Source organism: Canis lupus, chromosome 34 (assembly GCF_011100685.1).
Source record: "Canis lupus familiaris isolate Mischka breed German Shepherd chromosome 34, alternate assembly UU_Cfam_GSD_1.0, whole genome shotgun sequence".
Taxonomy (NCBI): domain Eukaryota; kingdom Metazoa; phylum Chordata; class Mammalia; order Carnivora; family Canidae; genus Canis; species Canis lupus.
The window spans coordinates 11563677-11585812 of record NC_049255.1 but is presented as its reverse complement, the minus strand read 5'-3'; the positions used below and the strand labels follow the sequence as shown (position 1 = coordinate 11585812).

The window sequence follows — 22136 nt, the reverse complement described above, 5'->3', positions numbered from 1 at the left end:
TTGGCACCTGCCCACTCCTGGCAGCCATGCAGGGCAGCCCCAGGGCCTCATGCCTGTTCTCCCACCCATGGCCGTAGGGCGCAGCAAGGGCTAGAACAAGGGATCCCCACAGTGCCAGCTCCCTGTAGATCCCACCCCTCCAGGAATCATGACTTCAGCACAGCAGCATCATGCCCTCGTCCTGAATGTCCCTACAGATTCACACCTTCTCTGCAAACTCGCCTGTTTCGTCACTTCTCTTGACTGATTCAAGTGACGCTGGGTCTCAGCCCCTGGTGAGTGGGCAGCGGTGGTCTGTGCATCCCAGGGAATGAGGTCCTAACAGCCGTGAAAACGGGCCACGCGGTCAGGTTCCTTGGCCACCTGCATCTGCTTTGGGGTGAGATGAGAACACTCACAGGGAGGGAGGACCGGGCACCTCTCCCACTGTCCCGCTTTTACGCTGAAGACACAGGAGACTCCACAGTACTAGGTTTTATACAATTTATTTTTCTACCAACAAGATCATACAAAGACAAGGAAGCTATAAAACCACCGTGGAACCCACTTTGATCAGCTGCACTCGGTCCCACGCAGTCGTGTGGAAAGGGGTGCACGGACGCAGCTGCACCCTCACTCTGCAGCCGCCTACGCCGTGCAAACAGGGGCTATGTGGTGGCTCTTCTCCAGCCCGTGTGAACGTGCTGTACCTCATGGGGGTCCTGGGGACACACCTCTGCCCAACACAGCATGTGACCCGTGTGCCAGGGAGGTGGGTTTGCCACTTTGCTGCTGTGGAACCACGGCGGGCAGGAGTACGTACGCCCCGAGCCCAGACATGGCTGTTTGGCACACACTCTGGCTGGTGGTCACTCTGGACCCTCTGTGCTGCCCAACCATGCCTCAGGGACATCGGGACACACACACACACACACACACACGCTTGGTCTGTTCCCTGACCTGAAATCTGTGGACCTGGTTGACTTGCTTGGGGGCCCCAGGGAGCCTGAGAGCCAATGGGCTCATTCACAGACACCCTCATTATTACCAAAACTCCCCAGGTGCTTAAATAAATAAATACGCCGCACAGACAGTGAGCCACGTCACCACAACCCACAGCGGTGTGACCAGGTCAGTCCATGGACCATCGAAACGCATCCTCTGGTCCCCTCTGCTGGCAGGAGGGTACAGGCACGCAAGCGACGCCTCACCAACCCAGAGCCGCTGGGGCCCCTCTCCACAGAGCCTGGTGTGTGGGAACCGGAGGCCACGGGATCCCCCAGAATGTGCCCACCTGGGAGGACCACACCGTGTGCCCGAAGAACCAGGGTTCCCTTTTTACACATTCCCACGCTGGGCAGGCATGCTGACCAAGGCCACCCATCGTGCGTGGACAGCGCTCCTTGGCCTCAATCCACAGGAACACAAACAGGGACATTACAGGGATGTTACAGGGACAGGTGCACAGGAGGCTGACCGAGGGATGGAGGCCCTCGGCCATCTTCCTGAACAGACCCCTGTGGCCCAAGGTGACCTTCATTCAGTCCAGGCGTGGTTTCTCCTGAGCGTCCCAGGTGGGGAAGAACTGAAATGTAACCACGACAACCAGGTGGGTCCGAGGAATCCACAGCCTGAGCGCTCTGGTCCAGTGCCACCCAGGTCACGCAGGGTGCTGAGGGTATCTGCACCTCCCCTCCCCATGGGGAACCTTGGCAGCTGCGTGCTGGCTCTCGGCCTGGAGAGGAGGGCTAGGACGTGTGGCCCAACCCCCAGCTCACCCTGTGGGCTCCCGGGTGGCCGTGTCAGGAGTAGATGGTGACCACCTCCCGGCCACTGCCCCTGACCAGCAAGACCCTGTCGAGCCCCTCAGTCAGGACCTCCAGGAACTCCATGTCTGGGGTGGCTGAGTTAAGGACACAGCTGGTTGCACCTGAGTCCCAGGCAGAGGAAGGCCAGTACGCAGGACCAGGGGCCCATGGCACAGCCCGAGGCGTCAACCCAGCCTCCCATGCTCCTGAGGGTCCCCACAGCCTGACCGGGAACCGAGGAGCCCCGCCCTCACTCTGGAGCACGGGGCACAGACGGATGAGTCCACCAAGAACCCACACAGGCCGGAGTCCCTGTCTGGTCACCAACCAAACAGAGTCCTCAGGCTCATGGAGATCAAGGCTTGAAGCCCAAGGGCCGCCTGCTGCCCTTCCTAGTGCCAGAGGGGACAGCCCCTGAGTCCCCTCATAGGACAGTGGACACATGGCTAGAGGCGTGACTCCAGCTCGGGGGGGCTGACCTGCACATCACGAGGTCAGGCCTGGCACCTGTGCTGTGGCTCGTCCAGGACAAACAGGAATATGCGGTGCGCCCTTGTCCCAAGGCAGATGCCCAGCATGGGAGGTGGCCAGGCAGGTGCTCAGAGCAGCCCCAGATTCATCCCAGGCCCGCAGCTCCTCGGTGCACAGGGTCTGGGTCACGGATGCGTTCACCCACCTCTTGGACTCGTTGCTCCTACCTCCTGCATGTCCCCAGTGCTTCACTGAGGGCCCGAGCCACCCGGGACACCTGGCAGTGGACAGCTTCCTCGCAGCTGTGGACAACCCCCCCCCCCCCCCCCCCCCCCGCCCAAGCAGGGGCTGCTCACCTGGACTCCCCTGGACGCTGCTTTCTGGGCACTCAGGCCAGGTGGGGCCACATCGGCTCAGCCGGGGGTGGAGGCTCTGGTCCTGGCCCAAGGGCCCCCCACTGCTCCCGCCCCCACCCAGAATCCCGAGTAACAGGGAGGCCTCTGAGGGGCACAGCAGGCAGCCCATGGAAAGGATACAGTTCTCATCGCCCTGCCGGTTTTTGGGGGGGCCTGGCATGTTCAGCAGGACCAGCTGTGCACCCTGGGACTTGCTGAGGACGACGCCATTCAGCTTCACGGCCGTGTGCATCCTCCTGACGTTGGACTGGTTCCTGCGGGGAGAAGACCACTTGGCGATCCACCCACAGCCCTGTGTGCCCGGCTCAGTCCCAGACAGACACACCAGGATTCTGATGGTGTCACCTCCCCTGAAGTGCACCAACAGGGACGTTACCAGCAGTGACAAAGCTGTGGTCTCCACAGTTCTAGACGGGCTGTCTCTAGAGCCTCCAAGCTTCTACATCTATGCGTGGCCCCAGGGAACAGCACAGTGCTGGGCGTGGAAGGCGCTCACACACATATGGGCTCTAACCCCACCCCACCCAAAAGCCTCAGTGTCTCGGCCCAGCCCTGCTCTACACGCGGCCTTGAGATAGCCCTGCTCCCTTGAGATAGGCTCGAGAGCACATGCAGCAGCACCTCGCTGGTCCTGACTTGGGCTGGGTGCCAGGACACCTCAGGGATGGCGTGGAGGAGAGGCCCGGGCCCTGCCCCGCCTGCATGCTGCTACTCCCAGTGGACGGCAGGAGGACAACCCAGGCCCTGCACCTCATCCTCACCAACCACCCAGTTCTGCGCATGCCCACCGAGTGGGGCAGAGCGTCCATGGGGCGCTTGGACAGTCCTCTGAGTCCCAGGCACAGTGCTCCCCCCCCTTCAGTGCGTCCTGGTGCTCAGGCACCCGTAGGGCCTGGTCCTCTCTACCCTGTGTGCGCCTGGTGTCCACAGGTCCCTGGATACCCCCTGCACTCAGGCGTGCACCGGGTGTCCACAGGTCCCCGGGTACCACGCCATGTTCCGGAAAGCACACTCAGGAGACACCGCATGCTCCAAGACGTCCGTGCCCCCCACTCCACCATGGAGAACCCCAGGAATTCTGTGAATTCCCGAGTCACACCTGCACAGTGGAATCCGCAGGCAGCAGCCTGGCAGTGTCGGGAACAGGTCACCATGCCCCAGACTGGAGGGGCAGGCGGGCCGATGGTCGGTGTAAGGCCCGCAGCGGCCACATCCAGGCCACGCCCGGTCACCCGCTCTGCCTTGGAGCCAAATAGCTCCGATCACAACCACCAATTCCCAGGAGGAAAACAGGGAGCCGGCCCCTCTTTCCATCCCATTTCGCCTGATAAAATTATAGACTGGGCATCTGGCACAGCGCAATCAGGGCCCTTCCATTACGAGAACTGTGAGTTAGCTGCCCGGACGAGACCACAATTACCCGTGCTCGGGGACGGCAGCCACTCCAGAAATGAGTAATACTCAAGGATGCCCTACAGCTCGAAGTCAGAAAACACATATAATCTTTAAATCAGGGGTTTGGGTCTGGCGGGAAGGGCCCCTGGCTCCAGGGCGACGTGCGTCCTGGAGGTCACAGGGGCACAGACAGGGACAGTGTGGCCTCATGTCTCCAGGAAGCCAACAGAAACCTGTCTTTGTTCCCAACCTTGGGCCGTAAATCCACAGAACAAGAGATCCTGTCACACACGTGCTGAATGTGGCGGTCGGCCACCCAGGGGCGGTGGGAAGGGGGCAGTGGTGTGTCCGCAGCCAGCACCACAAGGGCAAAACGGAGGTTCTGGTCCCTCGGCTCCTGCAGGCCACACGTCGAGGGCGACGGGCCTAGCAGATGTGCTCCTGCACACGAATGCCCCGGACGGCCAGCCACCCCCCAAAGCGTGCCTGCCACTGGGGACAGGCCGACCTAACCCATGATGGGTGCCCACATGCGCCCCTGGGGACGGGTTCAGCAGGCCCTCGCTCCACAGAGCATCTTAGGGAAGAAACCCTCGTCCTGCTTTTGGGGTTTTCATTGACCTGGGGCTCATGTCTAGTTTACAGGAACTAGAGCAACAGTCGAGTCCCTGTGTCCCCCCTGCCCTCCCCACAGATTCCCTGACCTGTCTACACACTTCACTCCCTCCATGGACCAATGTCTGCCTTCTTCTGCGGCATGTGAACGGGGCCCTGGGGGCTGCAGGAGGAAGGGCTGCCCCCAGCCTCACCGCTGTGCCACGAGGACCGCCCTGGCTGCAGGGGACAGGCCGGCAGGGGGCACGCAGCAGCAACCCCAGGCAGCTCCCACTCCTGCCCGTCTGGCTACCCCCCAGCGCCAGAGTATGCACAGGGTCCGTCCACACCCCTCCCACGACCAGGCCAGCAGTGTCGTGAGGTGAAGAGCTCCCGGGGCTGGGGAGCAACAGGGCACCTGTCCCCACAGAGCAGGGGACGGGACTCCAGGGGTGTGGATGGATCAGCTAAAAGCTACCAAAGCACCTGCTCCTTGGCACCAGAGCAGCTCAGGGAGCGCCCTCCCCATGCCGTGGTCCTCGTGCTCCTTGGAAGACGAAACCTCGGGTGCACACCCTGAGCCGCCTGGACACGGGAGCCACAGCAGCCGCCAGACTCCGCTCACGCGTGGGCACAAGCACACAGACACGCACACGGCTGCACACGTGGGGACACATGCACACACGGTTCACAGGGGCAGCATGTACCAAGCATGCAAGGCTACAGATCTAAGAAGCGTCCTAAGTAAAACAAGAGCACTTACAGGTTTCCCCATTCTCTACATGGGAGAGAAAATACAAAGAACGGGTTACTTCAAGAGCCAAAAGGACAAAGGCTTATTGAAATGGTCACTGGGCATGCCCCGGCCACCCTCCCCGGCCCACCTGGTCCTCCTCCTCCATCAGGGCTGAGCCCTGTGTCCTCGCCCCCACCCGCACCGCCCAAGGCCTCAGGGCTTCGCCCCTTCCTGGAGACCCTGGGCACGACGCCTCTGGGCCCAGCGGCACACCCCACCACAGACAGGGGCTCCCCGCCCAGCACCATAGGCAGAAGCCGGCTCTTGTGTTGTGGGCAGCCTACACAGTCAGTGGGGTCCCAGCAGGGGGTCTGCAGCCCCCAACAAGCCCTGACCTCTAGCTGCTAGGACCCAGCAAAAACACAGATGCCCGGATCCACGTGCATGGAGACAGTGACCCTCAGGCCTGCGTCTGCAGGTGCATGTGCAGCCCTGTCACAGCTGGCGAAGGGGTTGGGCCGTCTGGCCAGGACGTGCCCCATAGGGGCCACGTGGACACTCACGGCTTCAGGCTGAAGAGATCTTTGAACCCGGACACACCCGGCTCCTTGTTCTTGTACTTCTCTGCGATCAGCTTCTCCTTGGTCCAGGTCATCTGCACCTTGTCTGGCGTGGACGGGGCTTGGGTCCTGGTGGCTACCACGGAATGGGCTGCAGTGTTTCTGTCATGGATCAGCTGGGCCTGGCCAGACAGCAGGGCAAGGACAAGCCCCACCGAGTGACCACAGGCCTCCAGACGCTCCCGAGATGAATCGGGTGCAGACGAGACGCTGGGGCGCTGGGGCCCCAGGGCCAGCCCTCCCTCGCCCCCTGCTGGCCTCCTCCTCCCACCCCAGCTCTGAGGGCCCTGGAGAACACCCCAGACTCCATGTGAGCACGAGGGGGTGTCCACACCTGGAAGTCTCTGCACTCCAAATGGCTCCACACACGCGGCCGCTCCCAACCACTCACCCATTCGTCCCTCACTCATTCGTCCCTCGGTTGCCCATCCACCCATCTGTCACCACCCACCCAGCCCTCTCCTCATTGCCTACAGCAGAGTCAGGGAGCCTGAGTTCCTGGGGCAAGAAGAAGAGCCCTGGAGTTTGCGGAGGGGCAGGTGCAGGGTGAGGAAGCTAGTGTCACCCTTTGCACAGGACAGATGGCTGTGATTGACCCCCAGAGGGTGCTGGGCCTGAGGGGACCGGTGAGGCTCAGGGCAGAGCCTAGGGTGGCTGAGAAGCCACAGGGTGACCTGAGGGGAGGTCAGAGCAGAGCCCGCAGGATGGGTCAACACGATGGCCCTCAGAGACTCTCGGTGGCTCCTGGCTGGACAAGGCAGGGACTAGAGGGAGGAGGCCAGTTGGAGGCCCCGTGATGATTTGGACAGGGGACAACACAAGCAGGGGCGGGATGGCAGGCAGACCCACGTGGGGTGGGGACACGGAGCCCTGACCCCAGCCTGGGTGTGGGCCATGGGGGCAAAACCATGCCAGGCAGCTGCTCAGAAAGCCAGGCAGGGGGTAATGGCTCCAGTGACCGCCAGGACCGGTCCTGTGGGTCAGGTGGGTGTGCAGGGGCCAGGCCAGCACGGTGCAGCTGGACCTGGCTGGTCCCCCCTCCGAGGGGCTGTTCCTGCTGTGGGTGCGCCTGCCCGCTGCCCATCCCACATACGCACCTCTCTCTCCTGCTCCGTCTTGGAAAGCTGCATCTGCTTCAGCATCTGGGACCTCTGCTCCATCATCAGTGTCTTCTCGTACGTGAATGCCGATATGTCATTTTCAACCTAGGAAGTCCGGAAAGCGTGGAGGTGAACACGTGGCTCAGGGGCTGTGCGCTTCCACTAATGTGGCTCTGAGTGTCTGAGCACGGAGCTGTGACAGCAGCGGGTGCCCCCTCTGCTCACGTGGCGTGTGTGTTTCCCATGAGCACGAGCAGATGACCTCGTGGTAGAACCCGCATCTGCTCATGGGCCCGGGAAGACAGCCCCTGGGGGAACCCCATGCCAACTACGTGCCCTTTCCTGCATGAGGGGGCGCCCACAGCTTGCAGGCGCTGTCTTCTGCACAGGGTGTGCCGAGCTTGCCTGCTGACCACAGGGCCAGGATCTCCTCTGGCCCCCAGCCTGAGCCTCAGCGGGTGGCCCTGCATCCTCCCGCCTGTCCAGGGTGGGGTCCGTGTCTCATTCTCAGGACCTAAGTGGGCAGCGCCCTGTGACCCTTGGTGGAGCTCTGGGCTCCCGCCGCCCAGCGCTGCCATCAGCCCCGCTCACGGCTCCCACAAGCAGGATCCCATCCTACAAGTGTAGGTTTTGATGTCGTTTCTGTCCATCCACCTCGCTAAAATCTATTTTCTTGGATTTTCTAGATACATAAGTCGTGTGATCTGTAGAAGTGTATCCCTGCCTCCAGCTTCCCAGGAAGGGAGATGAGAGTGGGCAGCCGAGCCAGCTTCCTGCTGACCTCGGGGACACTCACGGAGCCTAGCTGTCGGCTGGGGCATCTGACCAAACGTGTACTGACTCTGACTCCCCCAGCGCTTGTGATAAAACCTCCAAGTATGCTCGTGTTACAGACACATCTTCACGACAACCCCCAGACCCCTCCTGCTCACAGGTCTGGCTCCCACTCGGACTGGCCTCTGAGCCGCGCTGACCAGGAGCATCCCTCCCCGTCAGTGACCCTGACTTCAGGCTGTCGACGCTGGCCTCTCCTCTGGCAGAGGGGCTCCCTGCCTCCTGACGATGGCACCTGGGGCCCCGGCTGTCCGCAGGGCGCCCTTGCTGTGCAGGGGGGCCAGGCACAGGGATGAGGCTAGCCCAGCCAACAGCCCAGAAGCAGAGCGTGAGCACAGGGAGCCTGCCCACCTCTGATGGAAGGATAGGCTAAGGGGTTCCGGCTGCAGTCTGCTCGCGGCTGGGGGCATGGGGGTGTGAGGCAGGGCAGCAGGTGTCTCACAAAGGAGACACGATCGTGTCCCAACACCGCTCCCGACAAAGCAGAATGTGCGATTACGATCGCAATCAGGCAGGGCTGTGGGTTCCGCCCATGACATTGTCAGACGTGCCGCACCAACTGCGTCCTCGAGAAACCGAGCGACGTTAGCAGCTTTGAAACTACAGTTACTGCAAAACCACGAGAGTCCAGGCCTCACGGTGCGACCCCGCCCCCACCGTGTGGCACCCAGGACCCCACCCATGTGGTTCTGACCAGCTCCCCAGACTCCTAACGTCTGCAAGGTTCCTGAAAACAGAGGGACTGGCGAGGGTGACGGTGAGGATGGGGCAGCGCAGGACAGTGACATGGGAGCCACGTGGAAGATGCTGGGGCAGCCACAGGACAGTGAGAGACAGAACCACCATGCGGTCCAACATGGACCCTGACAGGAGAGAGCATGAGCGCACAGGGCCGGGGCCAGGGGACAGCACCCTGGGAGTTGCTGCAGGCATGAGAACGCTTCGCTCCCCCTGCCCTGGGGACCAGCACCCGACGAGAGGCTGTCGGTGCGATGGGTGGGACTTTGAGGCCAAGGGGCTTGGACACAGATTGGCTCACATCCTGCGACAGGCCAGGTGTCACGTCTGCACAGGACATGCTCAGGAGGGCACATCACAACCGGGCAGCCCCTCCTACGAACCATGCAACCTACCAGCCCAGGCCAGCCTCGAGACTGGCAAAGGTACACCGAGGACCCGTCCACAAACGTGGGACACCGAGAGTAGTGTGGTCCCGGGAGGCGGGACCAGCAGCGGGCATGCGGGGAACCCCCACCCCCTCGGGGCCGCGCCTCACCATCTCCACCACCTCCACCTCAGCGCTGATCCTCAGGTGGTACAGGAACACCTGCAGGTCCTTCTTCATCTGGATGCTGTTGTCGTCCACCTGGGCCACCGTGAAGATGCGCATCCGGCACTTCCTCCACACCTGGTGGGCGGCAGAGCTGGCGTTGGCATGCATTCCGGGGAGCCCAGCCCCCGTCACGGGACCTGCCCCATGCATCCTACCTTGTGCTGCCGCAGCAGGAAGGGCAGCAGCATGAGGAGGCCCCCGTCGTGCACGACCCACCACACGTCAATGTCTCCGTCGCTGAACCGTTCCTGGTTTTGCGGAAACAGGTCCACGTTTTTGGCCACGAGCAGGGCCTGCTGTGCCGCCGTGGTGTCTCGGACAGTTTCTGTGGAGAGGCAGGGGGCGGGTGGCCGGCACTGAAGCAGATCCGAGCCCCCCACGGATGCGTGGGCTCCAGCCAGCATGGGAGGCAGGCAAGGCCATGGGGCCCACCCGGGGTGCACACTGAAGGCTGCCCTTGTGCTACCAGTGAGTGAGCTGCCGGCCGGAGGGCGTGGGCAGCCACACGGGGTCACCACGCCGGGGCCGGGCCGGCAGAGAAGGGAGCGAGGCTTTCAGACGACTGGGCGTGTCCCCCGGGGCGCCGAGACGCCACCGCACACGGCCCGGGACAGTACCCACCGACAAAGTTCTTCCAGGAGGACGTGTTGTCCTCCTGCTTCCAGGACCCGGGCCAGGCCATGAGCACTGTGTTGTGCCTCATGCCTCCCAGGCCGGCCGACTGGATCAGGTGGGACATGCCGTCCCGCAGGTTAGATGACACCACCAGCTGGCAGAAGCCCTTGGTCCTCTCTGTGCCCATCAGAGACCGGATGTTCTGGGGAGACAAGCAGGGTCGACGTCTGCTCGGGAGAACCATGGGCAGCCGACGACACCGCGTCCCTGCACTCCTAGAGACCCCCTCACGTGTGCTCCCAGGGAGACGTGGGCCCTCACCATTCATTCCCTACATCGTGGTCAGCACAGTGACCAGCTCAGTGTGACGCCAGATCCCTGTGGGAACCAGGACGCTCCACGGGGAGGCCTCCTGCCCAGGGAGTAGAGACACGTTCAATGGGGCAGGACAGGTGGGAGACAGGTGGAGGGAGCGGGCTGCTTCCACGCACAAAGCCAGGTGAACGCCCTGCACCCCCGCTTGGCCTGAGACACTCCTGGTCAGCGCAAGCAGTCTGAACACGGTGGCCAGCCTGAGTGCACAGGGACTGTGGCGCCCCTTGGCCCTCACCTCCAAGACGCAGCCACCACTCCACCAGCCCCACTGCAGCCTGAGCCCCAAGCCAGGGCTGTGCATCTGGGGTGGAAGCCAGAGGCACCACGTCCACATGGGCTCTGCTGCCTCCCAGGGCAGTGAGGGGCTAAGCACATGGAGCTGTCCCCAAAGAGACACCAAAAGGCCCCCATCCTCACTGCTCATGCAGACCTGCCCGCACACACAGCCAGGTGCCCTGCACCTGACCCCGGGACTCCATGCGACCTGGGAGGCTCTGACTCCACCAGGTCCTCCTACCAATAATCCACGTGGAATGAGACCTGTCCACGGAGGGTCCGCACCACAGGAACCCTGGAAACCTGTCAGGCTCAGCAGCACTAAGGAGCAGCCTCATGAACCTGCACCGAGACGGAAGGCCACAAGGCCGGCGCCGGTACGTTCTCTGCTGTGACAGAGAACTGACGTTTTACAGCACCGTCATCAGTGCAGGAAAACGCTCGCTGCAGGCCTGGAAGAGTCCGGACCGCACGTCAGGGGACAACAGTCAGCGGTGCCGGCGAGGGGGCAGGGACGGGAAACCCGGCCACGCCACTACCGTCCCGGGCCAGTTGGTGGCTGCTGCCTATCCCTTCGGCTCCCCGGAGAGGCCCCGGCACACTGGGAGTGCGGCCCACGGCCCCAGCACTCGGGCAACATTCAGAAGTAAATGGCAGGGTCTCCCTGCCACACGGCGCATCTGGACCACACTCCATGTCATCATTCGAGAGGCAGTCCAGAGAGCAAAGGCACCTGGAGAGGGTGCTGCCCTGGCCAGAGGCGGAGCGGCGCAAAATCACAGGGACAACCCCGCTAAATCTACGGTCTAGCAGCAGCTGCCACACTCAAGCACATGGGGTTGTGGTGCCACTGGTGCCTCGGGGAGAAGAGCACCGGGCACTGCCACCACGGAACACGCTGAACCCGCAAACCGCTGGGCGTGGGGGCGGGCAGGGAGCACAGGACCCAGCAGGTCTGTCTGGAAACACACGGCCCGGGCACTCCTGACACCAGGCTGTTTCCATGGGGGCCAGAGACACTCGGTCGGCAGCAATTTGAAGGTGGGGGACTGAGGAGCCTAGAAGGGGTGAGGCTGCATGGGCTGAGGTGGGTGATCTCTCCAGGCAGAGCCCCCGCAGGGCACACCCGCCACACTCCTACCAACCGCAGGCCTTGGAGCTAGGCCGCCAGTGGGCGGAGAGACCGAGCCCATGCTGAGCCATCCCGAACCTGCCCCTGCCTCCTGCCTCCCGCCCGCGGCCCTCCAGGGGGTCCCTGCCCCCTCATGGCCGCTTACTTCAGCAGCATCTCAGGCTCGCCCCATCTGAACCCAGAACCCCAGGCTCTGAAAGGAGACAGCGGCATAGAAACCTTGCTCGGGGGGGTGGGGGGGTAGGGGGAGGCCGGCAGGGGGGCAGCTCAGGAGGCGCTAGGGCATCAGGACGGAAAGCACGGTGGGGTCTGATCTCCCTGCGCAGGCCCGCCCTGCCCCCCTGCCCTCCCTCTGCCTTGCAGCCCTGCCATCTGCCTCAGGCCCACCTCCTCCGCCCGCTGCGCCTCTGCATGCTTGTCCAGGTAGGTGCCCTCCAGCACGGAGCCCACGATGGTCAGGCCCTTGCCGGCCTTGAGCTGGGTGGTGAGGGACAGCAGGCGGGGGTGCTTCACTCGCTGCTCCTCGTCCAGGTTGAGCATCACCAGCACCTGGGGCCTGCGGCAGAGACAGCGGTCACCCCGGGCTCCCCAGCAGGTGCACAGAGGGCCTGCCCCGGGTTCTGCATCCTGGTGCCTGAGGGATGGAGGCCATGGGGCCCCCAGCTGAGGAAACCCTTGGTCTGTGGGTGGAGCCTTCTTCGTCCTCCCAGAGGACATCCATGCACTGACCTCCATCCTCTGTGCCACCCCATGAGGTCCACTCGCCCCACTCCCCACCCACCGCACTGCCTGCGTCCGGCCCAGGGTCCAGATACGCTGGTCATGCCACAACCGACCATCGTGAACAGAGAGAAGGTGCTAAAAGCTTGAGACAATTGCTTCACACGGCGGGGGCAATGGCCTCTCCAGAGCATGAGGTCGGAGGCGAGCTGTGCACGTTCGTGGGGCCTGAGGTCGGGGCACAGTGGGCTGCACGCTTACCTCCAGTTCTTGGTGTGGGGAGGGCCGTGCTCCACGCGCAGCAGGGCATAGCGGGCCGCGTTCAGCGACAGTCCCCGAATGCCATCACCCCACTCCTTCTCTGCCCTGCAGGGGAGGGGCAGCAGTGAGGCACGGGGTGGGCGGGGAGGGACCCCAGGGCCAGGGCCAGGGCCAGGGCCACAATGTGCATGTGCAGGGAACACTGGTGGGCCTGGCCTCACCAGGAGTGGTCACAGCCCCCACGCACTCTTAAACTGCTCTGGTAAGAGCTGGGAGGGGCCTCCGGGCAGCAGCTAAGACCCCTTAGACCTCACCCCCAGGAGGGAGCCAGGCCCCCCAGGCGATGCCCCAGGGGATGTAAAATTCTTGGAAATTTTGGAATCTGTCACACATCAGTGTTGGACAGACTTCCCAATTCTCATAAAGCACATGGCATAAAAGTGTCATGACCACCGTGGAATCGACTCAAAGCACACGTAACTCTCGACCCCCAGGACAAAGGCCTGCAGACCCGACAGCTGTGCCCACCTGTGCCCTAGGAGGTGCACAGCACTGTGCCGCGCAGACCCCGGGAGGCCCCAAGGGAGGACTCACCCGCGGTACTCGATGTACTTGTAGATGCAGCCGGCTATGAGCATGGCGAAGAGCGCGTAATACCAGGAACAGATAAACATGAGGGCAAGGCACAGGCTCATGCCCAGGAAGGACAGCGCCCTGGAGGAACACAGAACTCACAGGCCTGCCACGCCCACAGCCCCACGCACATCGCCAGCCACCGAAAGAAGGTCTCTCAGCTATGGTGGGAAAGTGGCACTGACGCTGTCGGCCTGATCCCCCCTTCTGCCCCCTTGAGGGCTGAACCTGCCCTGGCTCTGCGCCTACGGGACGCCCACCCCTCTGCCCAGGGTGCACAGGCACACTGCCGGCCACAGAGCACAATGGTCTTCACCCGTCCACCACACATGGCAGCACGAACACATGCTGCCTAAGGTCACACGCTCCGGGCCCACACGCCACGTGATGCCTTGGTGGCCCTGGGTGACACAGGGGCACAGGGCCCCCCTCAGCTCGGCCGAGGCTGGTGCTAGAGGAAACCAGGGCCCCACGTGGCCTTTGGATGCAGCCTGCACTGGGGACCCCAGGGCCGCCCTGGCCATGCGAGTGCTCACCAGTGGTAGTATCTGAAACGTGGGCGCCAGTTGGGCGTGCGCAGCAGTGTCTGCACGGCACAGGCCAGGTTCACGAACATGTAGCACATGAGGAAGAACCTGGAGATGCCAGGACAAGGCCACAGGAAGCAGGTCAGGTCCCAGGCAGCCCTGGCTGACCATGCCCACACCCCTCCTGCAACAGCCCAGCCCACCCACTCCCAGGTGGTCTCCTGCCCCCTCCTGTCTACGGCCTCTGTGGTTGTGCATGTCTATCACCCCGAGCAGAAGGCCAGCCCCGAGAGCAGGGCCTCCCGCTCCGAGTCAGCAGGCGGCGGCCCCATGTCTGTGGCCTTTCCCCACACACGTCCCACCGTGCCTGCGGCCACTCACATGGACAGGATGGGGGCTACACTGTCCAGGGAGGCGATCAGGATGCCGGTCTCACAGATGAGGGCCGTGAGCAGCAGAGCCCACGTGGGCTCCCCATTGGCCTTCCCGTGGCCAAACACCTGCAGGGAAGGGCAGCCGGGTCACAGGGGCAGGACCCTGTGTCCTGGTGAGCAGCCCTGGAGGAACCAAGGCAGGAGCAGACCTTCACGGTGCGTCCTAGACCCTCGATGGCTGGCCCCAGGAAGAAAACCCAACATCCAGCCGTGCAAAGGGAGACGGTGGCCCAGGTACCACCAGGCCCAGGGCCTCATGGTGCACGGATGGGGGTGAAGGTGATCCCTCCGTGCCCTGGACGGGGGCCCCCCAGGGAGCATAAGGCTAGCCTCAAGCCACACGCACAGAAGACCCCTGTGAGGACCTCACAGTAAGGTGCTTGGACCCTTCACCCGCAGCCACATGGGGCAGGACCACGGCAAGGCCACACCCGCCTCTAGGGGCACCAGCTGTCCAACATGTTCCTTGCAGTCCCTGCAGCCCAGTGGCCCGGGAAGGGACATTCAGAGCACGCTGCAGAGACACCATGAAGCAAACCAGAAACAGAGCTAGAGAGGGGCACCAGGGCGCCATGGTCGAGGCTCAGGTGGGAGTCTGTGGGCTGGAGGCTCCACGGCACCAGGGACGCCATGACTGCCACCTGCTCCTGACAGTGACGCCCAACCTAGCAGGTACCTGTGCACGCTCCGCAACCCTGTCTGTGTCTGAGGAACAGATGGAGTCATGAGAGAGGAAAACATTCCAGGCCACAGGAACCTTCCAGGGAGCGAAGGCGAGGGCCAGCACTCGGGAGCCAGAGGACCAGCACCCACCCCAGATGATCAGCACACATGGGGCCTCAGGCACCCCAGCCCTGGCCCAGGGAAGCCCTGGCCCCACCACCTTGGGAGGTAACTTGACTATGATTGCAGACATGAGCTTTAAGGGCAACCAGTCATGGGGCAGCCTAATCCCTGGTTAGGTGACTGGTGTCCTCATGAAAAAAGATGAAGCCACATGGAAGCCATGAGAGAACTTGGGAAGGGTGGGGTCCATACGCCAAGGACGGAGACCTCAGAAGAAACCAGCCCTGCCCATGCCTGCCTCTGGGACCTCCCACCCCCGGGGCATGAGCAGATGCACTTATGTTATCTGAGCCCCCAGCCATGTCCTGTGCCATCAGAACAAGAAGACGCCGGCCCCGCGGGCTCCTCGCAGAGACCTCTGTCTGCAGGGGAGGAAGCCACATCCAGCAGGGCAGACGCCAGCCCCACAGGAGGTGCAGGGTCCCAGGTCGCTCCCCTCACACACGGCCCACATGCTGAGGGGCTGGCGGTGGGGACGTGGGCCCAGAGGCTATCACCTGACAGCTGGCTCCAGGGCAGGCCCTTGGGGACCCCACACAGACACCCTCCTTCCTGAGGGGCACCCCACTCACCTGCAGGAAGGGGATGATGCCGTCTCGGGCAATGGCCTGCAGCAGGCGCGGCGCCCCCGTGAGGCTCTGTAGGCCGGCACCGCAGGTCGAGAAGAAGGAGCCGATGACGATGACCCAGGGGGACGGCCAGGCCAGCATGCCGATGACCAGCTTCCCCTGCAGGGCCTCGCCAAACCTGGCGGGGCAGGAGCAGGCAGGCCATCAGACTCATGCTGAAGACGTGGTTCTCATGTCCCGAGCTGGAATGAGGCCACTCCCACCCTGAGTGTCCTCCTCAGGAGCAGGGAGGCCACGGTCAGCCCTGCACAGCAGCATCCGTGAGGCCTCACTGCCAGGGACCACACGGGACCCCCCATGGAGGGGCCATGGGGCTCCCTGCTTGCCACACAAAACCTGAAATCCTGGGGGAGGCAAGCTCAACGCTACCATCTGCTATGAGAAAACGGATGCTGACTAGGAAGCTTCTAGAAGTCACAAAACCAACATACTTATCTCGTAAGATCACGCCTTCGATGCAGGCCCCAAAGAGCACGATGCAGGACAGGTCTGTGTCTCGTGTCAAGGAAACTGCGGCCCAAACGTGTCAATGGGGTCCTACTCACGGTGGGCCTGGACCGACCTGTGCCCCACCTGTCCGCCCCCCCCCCCCCCCCCCCCGCTGTGACCCTGCGGCCCTCGGAGCCTTTCTTGCTGCCCCGTCCTGGCTCCAGTGAGTCAGGCAGCACACTGGCTCGCTTGGTAGAGACAAACCTCTGCAACCAGCATGGAGTCACTGTGACTGTGTGCGTGTACACAAGCACCATGAACCACACCACAGTCACGGGTTATTGCCAGGCATCATGTGTGACGACGTGAGCGCTCCACGTGGCTCATGGACAACACTCAGGCCATGACCGGCCGTGAGGTCAGTGTCCTGGTGGCTCCTTCACCCTCCATCATCAGGCAGACGTTGGCCCGGCTCCCTCTGGGGGTGGCGGTCAGCGCTGGCCTGAGCCCTGGAAGCCCACCCCGGCTGGACGCGCACCGGGCGGTGGATAGGGCATGGGCCTTCCTCACCCAGTGCCTTGGAGGATACAGATAAATGACGTTGTCACGATGGCCAAAATGGTCCCTGTGGGGATCGACTTCTGGGCATCCCTGAGGTCCCCAGAGCGGTTCGAGCCCGCCATGATACCTACAGAGACCCACGGGGACAGCCTACGGTTACCACAAACCTGAAAACACCGCCTGCCAGGCCCCCAGCCACAACACACGGGCCACATAGCCACATGCACCAGTGGCTCAGGCGGCAGTGCCAGGCCGGGTGGGGCTGGGGCTCCCGCGGGCAGAGGGCAGCTGGAGGTGGCCCGGCAGGGAGCGTGTATCCATGCAGGGAACAACACCCTGGCAGGTGCTGAGGGTCATCCCAGAAGGTCAGCAACTGTCTTGCAAGGATGGCCCTCGGCTCCTTGCCCAGCTGCCACGGTCCGTCACCCCGAGTGATGCCGGTCTGCTGGGAGCACTTGGGACAACACCTTCCCACACCCCAACCGGCACATGGGGAGCAGAGACCCCAAGGCTTGTTTCTCAGGGGACCAGGCAGGGCCTCACCGGTCACAGAGGGAAAGTAGATCCCGACCAGCATGGTGAAGTAGGTCATGATGTCGGTGAGCACATAGGGCAGGCCACTGGCTCTGCTCTCCTCTGGCACCGGCACGGACGGCATGCCCTTCCTCTCCACGAACGCCCCCTTGTCTGCATATGTGCTCCACAGATTATCTGTGGGTGACAACAGGCCCATAACAAGATTCCAGACCCTTCTACCAGGCCCAGCAGGCACAGCGGTGAAGGGCTTACCAGCTCCCACGGGATCTGATGTCACACACGACCCCTCCTCCCAGAACACAGATGGGACAGACCCTGTCCCCCCAGCCTGAGCCCCCGTGACCAGGGCGAGTGCCCGTGCACCTGCCAGCAAACCCCTAGAAAGACAAGGTCTGCTGAGCCGCAGGCTTCATGGCCTGTGTGGTGACCGCGGCTCCAGCTCCGGGGAGGACGCCTACCAGGTGTAGGGTGGCACTCACCCAGCAGGACGCCACTGGCCACCCCGGGGATGCCCTGGATCTCTGTGACGTTGTTCTGGGCAAAGTACTCGTCACAGCTGGCGCTGGACATGGAGTTGTTGCAGAAGAGGCGCCAGAGCACGGTGGGCATCGTGCCGTTGTTGGCGGTGTGGACCTTGGCACAGAGGTCGAAGCCGCGTCTTGACAAGGTGCGGTTCCCCAGCAGGCAGACCCTAGCACAGGGAGGTGGGCGTGAGAAGATGCACAGGCCCCTCCTGAAACTACTTCTACCACTTTTCCCGAGTGACCAGGATTGGGGGCTGCTAGGCTGCTTCTGACACTCTACCCTGGGCGGCAGGAGTGCCGGTGAGCTGCGCAGGCTGGGTGCTGAAGCAGGACCTGGGGCCCTTGCAACCATGCTCCCCGGAGCACAGTGCGTGTTGCAGGGGCCTTGCATGACTGATGCAGGTGCCTCCCTCCACAGGGAGGCACTGCGGGGGGGAGGCTTGGTGCCACCCCGCTGCCCGGCCCCTCCTGACCAGCCCTGTGGGCCCTGGGCCAACCTGGCCACCTGCCATACCACGTGGCAGACGTAACATGGCTCGCTCACTCGCTGTGACCTTGAGCCACTTCCTGGGACCTGCCAGCCACACCCAGAAGGGGGACAGGAAAGGAGCCCATTGGGGGGCCCCTGGGCAGCCAGGGGCACTGAGGACGGGCCACCCCAGGGGGTGCTCAGTGCGGCCTGTCCTCGGGGCCAGCAGCACAGTGTTTACCTCTGACCTCCGGCAACCTACCCCATCCGTGCAGAGGGCGCGGCCCCACGAGCATCCTGATGGCTCATCCCCCAGCCTAGCGGGAACAGGGGAGTCTGCACCCCCCAGCGCCACCACCCCGGGCCCGACCAGGCACACAGACCAGGCTAAGAGGAAGAGCTGCACCTCTGCAGGCCCAGGACTCACGGGACATCTGGTGGGTCGAAGGCGGTCTTGATGACACCGGCATAGATGGCAAGGATGGACAGCACGACACAGGCCAGGAACACCAGGGCCAGCTTGTTGACATACTTGACGCCCACGAAGACCACCATGGCCATGAGCACCAGCGTGCACGTCCCATACACGCGCATGTTGTGCAGCATGGCCGCGGCCTCACCCTCCGCCGTCTCTGCCTGGATGATGGCTGCGCTGGGGGAGATGTAGGTCTGTGGGGAATAGAGAGTTAAAGAAGGGCCTCCCACCATCCCTGCCTGGAACGTGGCCCCACGTGGAAGGCGCCTTTGTGCGCAGGGCCTCATGCTGGGCTTCCACCCCCCAGAATGCATTTATGGGGAGTACACCCTGGTGGGAGCCCAGAAACAAGGCTAAAAAGAGATGCCCTTGGGGTGGGCGTCATGGACGCTGGCCCCTGGCCCCTGGGCAGCACCCCCAGCTCAGCCTGCAGGGCCAGGGGCCACCGTGGCCTTATCATCGGGGAGTGATAACATTGTCCACGGAGGCCCTACCGTGCATGCACATAATAAACTGAGTGGGGGCAACAGGATGGACCAATTCATGGCCGAGAGGTGACTGGCTGGCTGGCTCTGCCTCTTCCAACAGCAGAGGCAGCTGAAGGCCAGGGATGCGGGCTGATCTGGGGCTCAGACCTGCAGCCCATCACGCACTCAGATGTCCCCAAAGGGTAGCCGGGAGGGACCCCAGGTCACTGCAGTCAGTACGGGCACAGCGTCCAGCCAGGGCCCAGCACCGAGAGGGACACAGCCAGCCTCCGAGAGCCTGAGCAGGCAGGCATCAGAGCAAAAGGGTGGGGGGCCCGGGAGGGGACTCCTCGGGGCCTGGAGAACCAGCCCAAAACAAAGCACGTACCAAAAAAATCTCAATGGTCCCCAAAATATACATGGCCCCAGCGAAGGTCGTGCCCAGATAGAAGCAGAGGCCCACGGCCCCTCCGAACTCAGGCCCCAGGGAGCGTGATATCATGTAGTACGAGCCGCCAGCTGCAAACAGGACAGAGAAGCAGCGGGTTAGGGTCACACCATTTCCCGGGAAGCCGACGTTAGCCCAACACCTCGATGCTGTGCACTCTGCCCCAGAAAGGCCAAGGAAGCCTGCGGCTGCTGGAGCACCATCCTGCACCAGAGCACAGCCAACGCCACAGCCAGCCCTGGACCCCACGCCCTGGCGGCCCTGAGGGTAGGGGTGCAGTCTACACCACTGCTGCCCCCTGGGCCAGGGAGGCTCCAGGGATGGGCAGCTTCCCCAGGACCTGGAGACGGAGTCCCGCAGGGCATGGTTTGCAGACCGTCCCCTCCATGTCCTCCTCACCTGGAGCCCCGCACCCACCCAACCCAGGGACAGTCACGACAAGCAGCTGTGCTCCGGGGCTCCAAGGCCAAAGCAGCCCCAAAGACTGAAGCCGTGCCCAGTGCCCCCAGCCCCTCTGCTCTCCAGGCTCCTGACACCCGCTCAGGCGGCACCTGACGCAGGGACTGCCCGTGGTGATGCTTCAGTTCAGCCTCAGCAATAACTCAGTTTACAAACAGAATTGGGGTCTGGGAAAAATTAACTCGAGAACCAAAAGCAGGAAGCGGTTCATGAGATGCCAGCATCTCTGACCACAGAGCAATGTTGACATTTCCTAAGAAAGTATCTGGAAACGTTCATGTAGGTTCCACTAGGAATCTACAAAAATCCCAATTTCATAGCAGCTCTGAGCGCAGGCCAGGCACTGGGGGACAAGTGTGTGCAAGATCCCCGCCTTGCCTTAGGACAGCTCGCGGCGCCCCCATGTGCTGGGAGAGCAGGGAGCCCGTGAGCGCCTCTGCCTGGAGGCGGGGTCCCTGTGGACCTGCCCGCCAGAAGTGGCAGTCTGTGCTCCAGGCTTGCCATCAGGTGGGCAGGGCACGTGCACACAGGGGCCCTCTGGGGCAGCACCGCCCACCTTGGCAGAGGCCACCCTGGGTAAAGGGCTCACGTCAAGGTCACAGTAGGGGGAGCCCTGCATCCCCAGCAGGGCTCAGGTCGGGTCTCCACTCGGCCTGCCCCGGCACCCTTACCTGGGACCACACCGTTGGTAGCGATGGCGCTCATAGAGATGGCCGTCAGCATCGTCTGCAAAGACACAGGTGAACTCCTCTGAGAACAGAGGCTGTTTGGGGGACCACGCCCAGCCCCATGACGAACGGGCTGCCGAGCTACAGGATACTCAGGGCCGCCCGGATCTCTCTCACTCGACCCTCAAAGCTGAGCTCCTGCAGACCATCCAGAAAATCCCAACTCCAGACCCCACACGGGATGAAAGGCCGGCTTCTGCCTCGGTGCCTGCCTACCATGGGGTTGGGGGGAACCCCATCTGGGCAACCGCTCCAGGCTGGAGGCAGGACCTCCACAGCCGTCCAGGGTGGGTCTGCCCCCAGCTCCCAGCACAGCTCAGAAAGTGGCCACACCACAGGCTACCAAAGGACCAGAAGGAGCCTCCGGAAAGTATAAGGTACCTGATGGCCACTACAATCCTGGGTCCCGCTTCTTTGGCTCAGGTCCCCCTGGGCACACGTGTTGCTTACAGAAGCCCCTGCTCTTTATCTGGTTTTATGTCAATTATCACAGGTACTTCCAGATCTCTCAAGTGAAAGAAACGTCACAGGAGGAAGGAGGGGGCGCAGCTGAGATGACCATGCTGCAGCCTGCAGGGCCACGAGGGGCACAGGCCAGTCCCTGGACAGCTAGGAAGCTCCAGGGGAGGCCTGGGGGCTCAAAGGAGCCAGTCCCACAGTGAGAGCAAGGCAGGAGAGCCTGATGCTGTGGAGCAGGTGCCCGGGAGCATGGAGGCCACAGCAGACCTGTGAGCAAGGGGACAACAGCCCCATGCTCTTACTGCCTGGGGCCAGGCAGGTGTGGGGGGCAGGGTCTAGAACCAAACAAGTCACAGAGGTGAGCCCTTCCTGCAAACAGGGACCCCAGGTGCTTCCAAACTGGAAGGGATCTCATGAATATGCAGGACCTGCTCGAGTGGAGACAGCGCCCCCACAAGCCGGGCCACCTGGACGCACACCCCAGTATCCTTCCACAGATGTAGAGACCCCTTGGCCGATCGCTGGCCCACTCTACACCTGCCAGCCCTGGAAGGGGCCCTGGGTCACTCACGCAGGTACAGCACATGAACACAATGAGGAAGGACTCCAGGACGCCAGCCGCCCCCACGATCCACGTCAGGCGCAGGAAGAGAATCACGCCAAGGATGTTCTGGAGGCAGGGCAGGTAGACGCCAATGAACGTGCCCATGCGCGGGCTCTGAAAGAGACCATGGTGGTTCTAGGGAGGCGGAACCAGCACCTGTAGGCGCCCAGACCCACCGCCCTCCCAGGAGCCCCGGGGATACTCGGACAAGGAAGGGAAGCCATGGCCCTGGAGGCCTGGGG

At 63.1% G+C, this 22136-nt stretch overlaps 1 protein-coding gene across 4 annotated transcripts in view; it reads right to left on the bottom strand.

The window, feature by feature from the left end:
* Positions 1 to 469: 469 nt before the first annotated feature.
* Positions 470 to 22136, bottom strand: part of SLC12A7 (solute carrier family 12 member 7) — a 37218-nt gene continuing 15551 nt past the window's right edge. For 3 of the 4 annotated variants that reach the window (XM_038583361.1, XM_038583363.1, XM_038583364.1), the window contains exons 4-26: positions 21862 to 22008; positions 20775 to 20829; positions 19585 to 19715; positions 18682 to 18923; positions 17741 to 17952; positions 17268 to 17435; positions 16753 to 16851; positions 16166 to 16223; positions 15678 to 15852; positions 14207 to 14325; positions 13835 to 13933; positions 13260 to 13379; positions 12666 to 12770; positions 12072 to 12240; positions 9908 to 10103; positions 9442 to 9611; positions 9230 to 9361; positions 7117 to 7224; positions 5963 to 6141; positions 5427 to 5441; positions 2795 to 2928; positions 1758 to 1873; positions 470 to 1564 (exon numbers count right to left, since the gene is read on the bottom strand). In XM_038583361.1, coding sequence (XP_038439289.1) covers positions 1782 to 1873; positions 2795 to 2928; positions 5427 to 5441; positions 5963 to 6141; positions 7117 to 7224; positions 9230 to 9361; positions 9442 to 9611; positions 9908 to 10103; positions 12072 to 12240; positions 12666 to 12770; positions 13260 to 13379; positions 13835 to 13933; positions 14207 to 14325; positions 15678 to 15852; positions 16166 to 16223; positions 16753 to 16851; positions 17268 to 17435; positions 17741 to 17952; positions 18682 to 18923; positions 19585 to 19715; positions 20775 to 20829; positions 21862 to 22008 — 2925 coding nt within the window. In that variant the 3' untranslated portion in view covers positions 470 to 1564; positions 1758 to 1781. Of the gene's footprint in view, positions 1874 to 2794; positions 2929 to 5426; positions 5442 to 5962; positions 6142 to 7116; positions 7225 to 9229; positions 9362 to 9441; positions 9612 to 9907; positions 10104 to 12071; positions 12241 to 12665; positions 12771 to 13259; positions 13380 to 13834; positions 13934 to 14206; positions 14326 to 15677; positions 15853 to 16165; positions 16224 to 16752; positions 16852 to 17267; positions 17436 to 17740; positions 17953 to 18681; positions 18924 to 19584; positions 19716 to 20774; positions 20830 to 21861; positions 22009 to 22136 lie in introns of all 4 variants that reach the window. The other variant, XM_038583362.1, reaches the window with a different exon arrangement.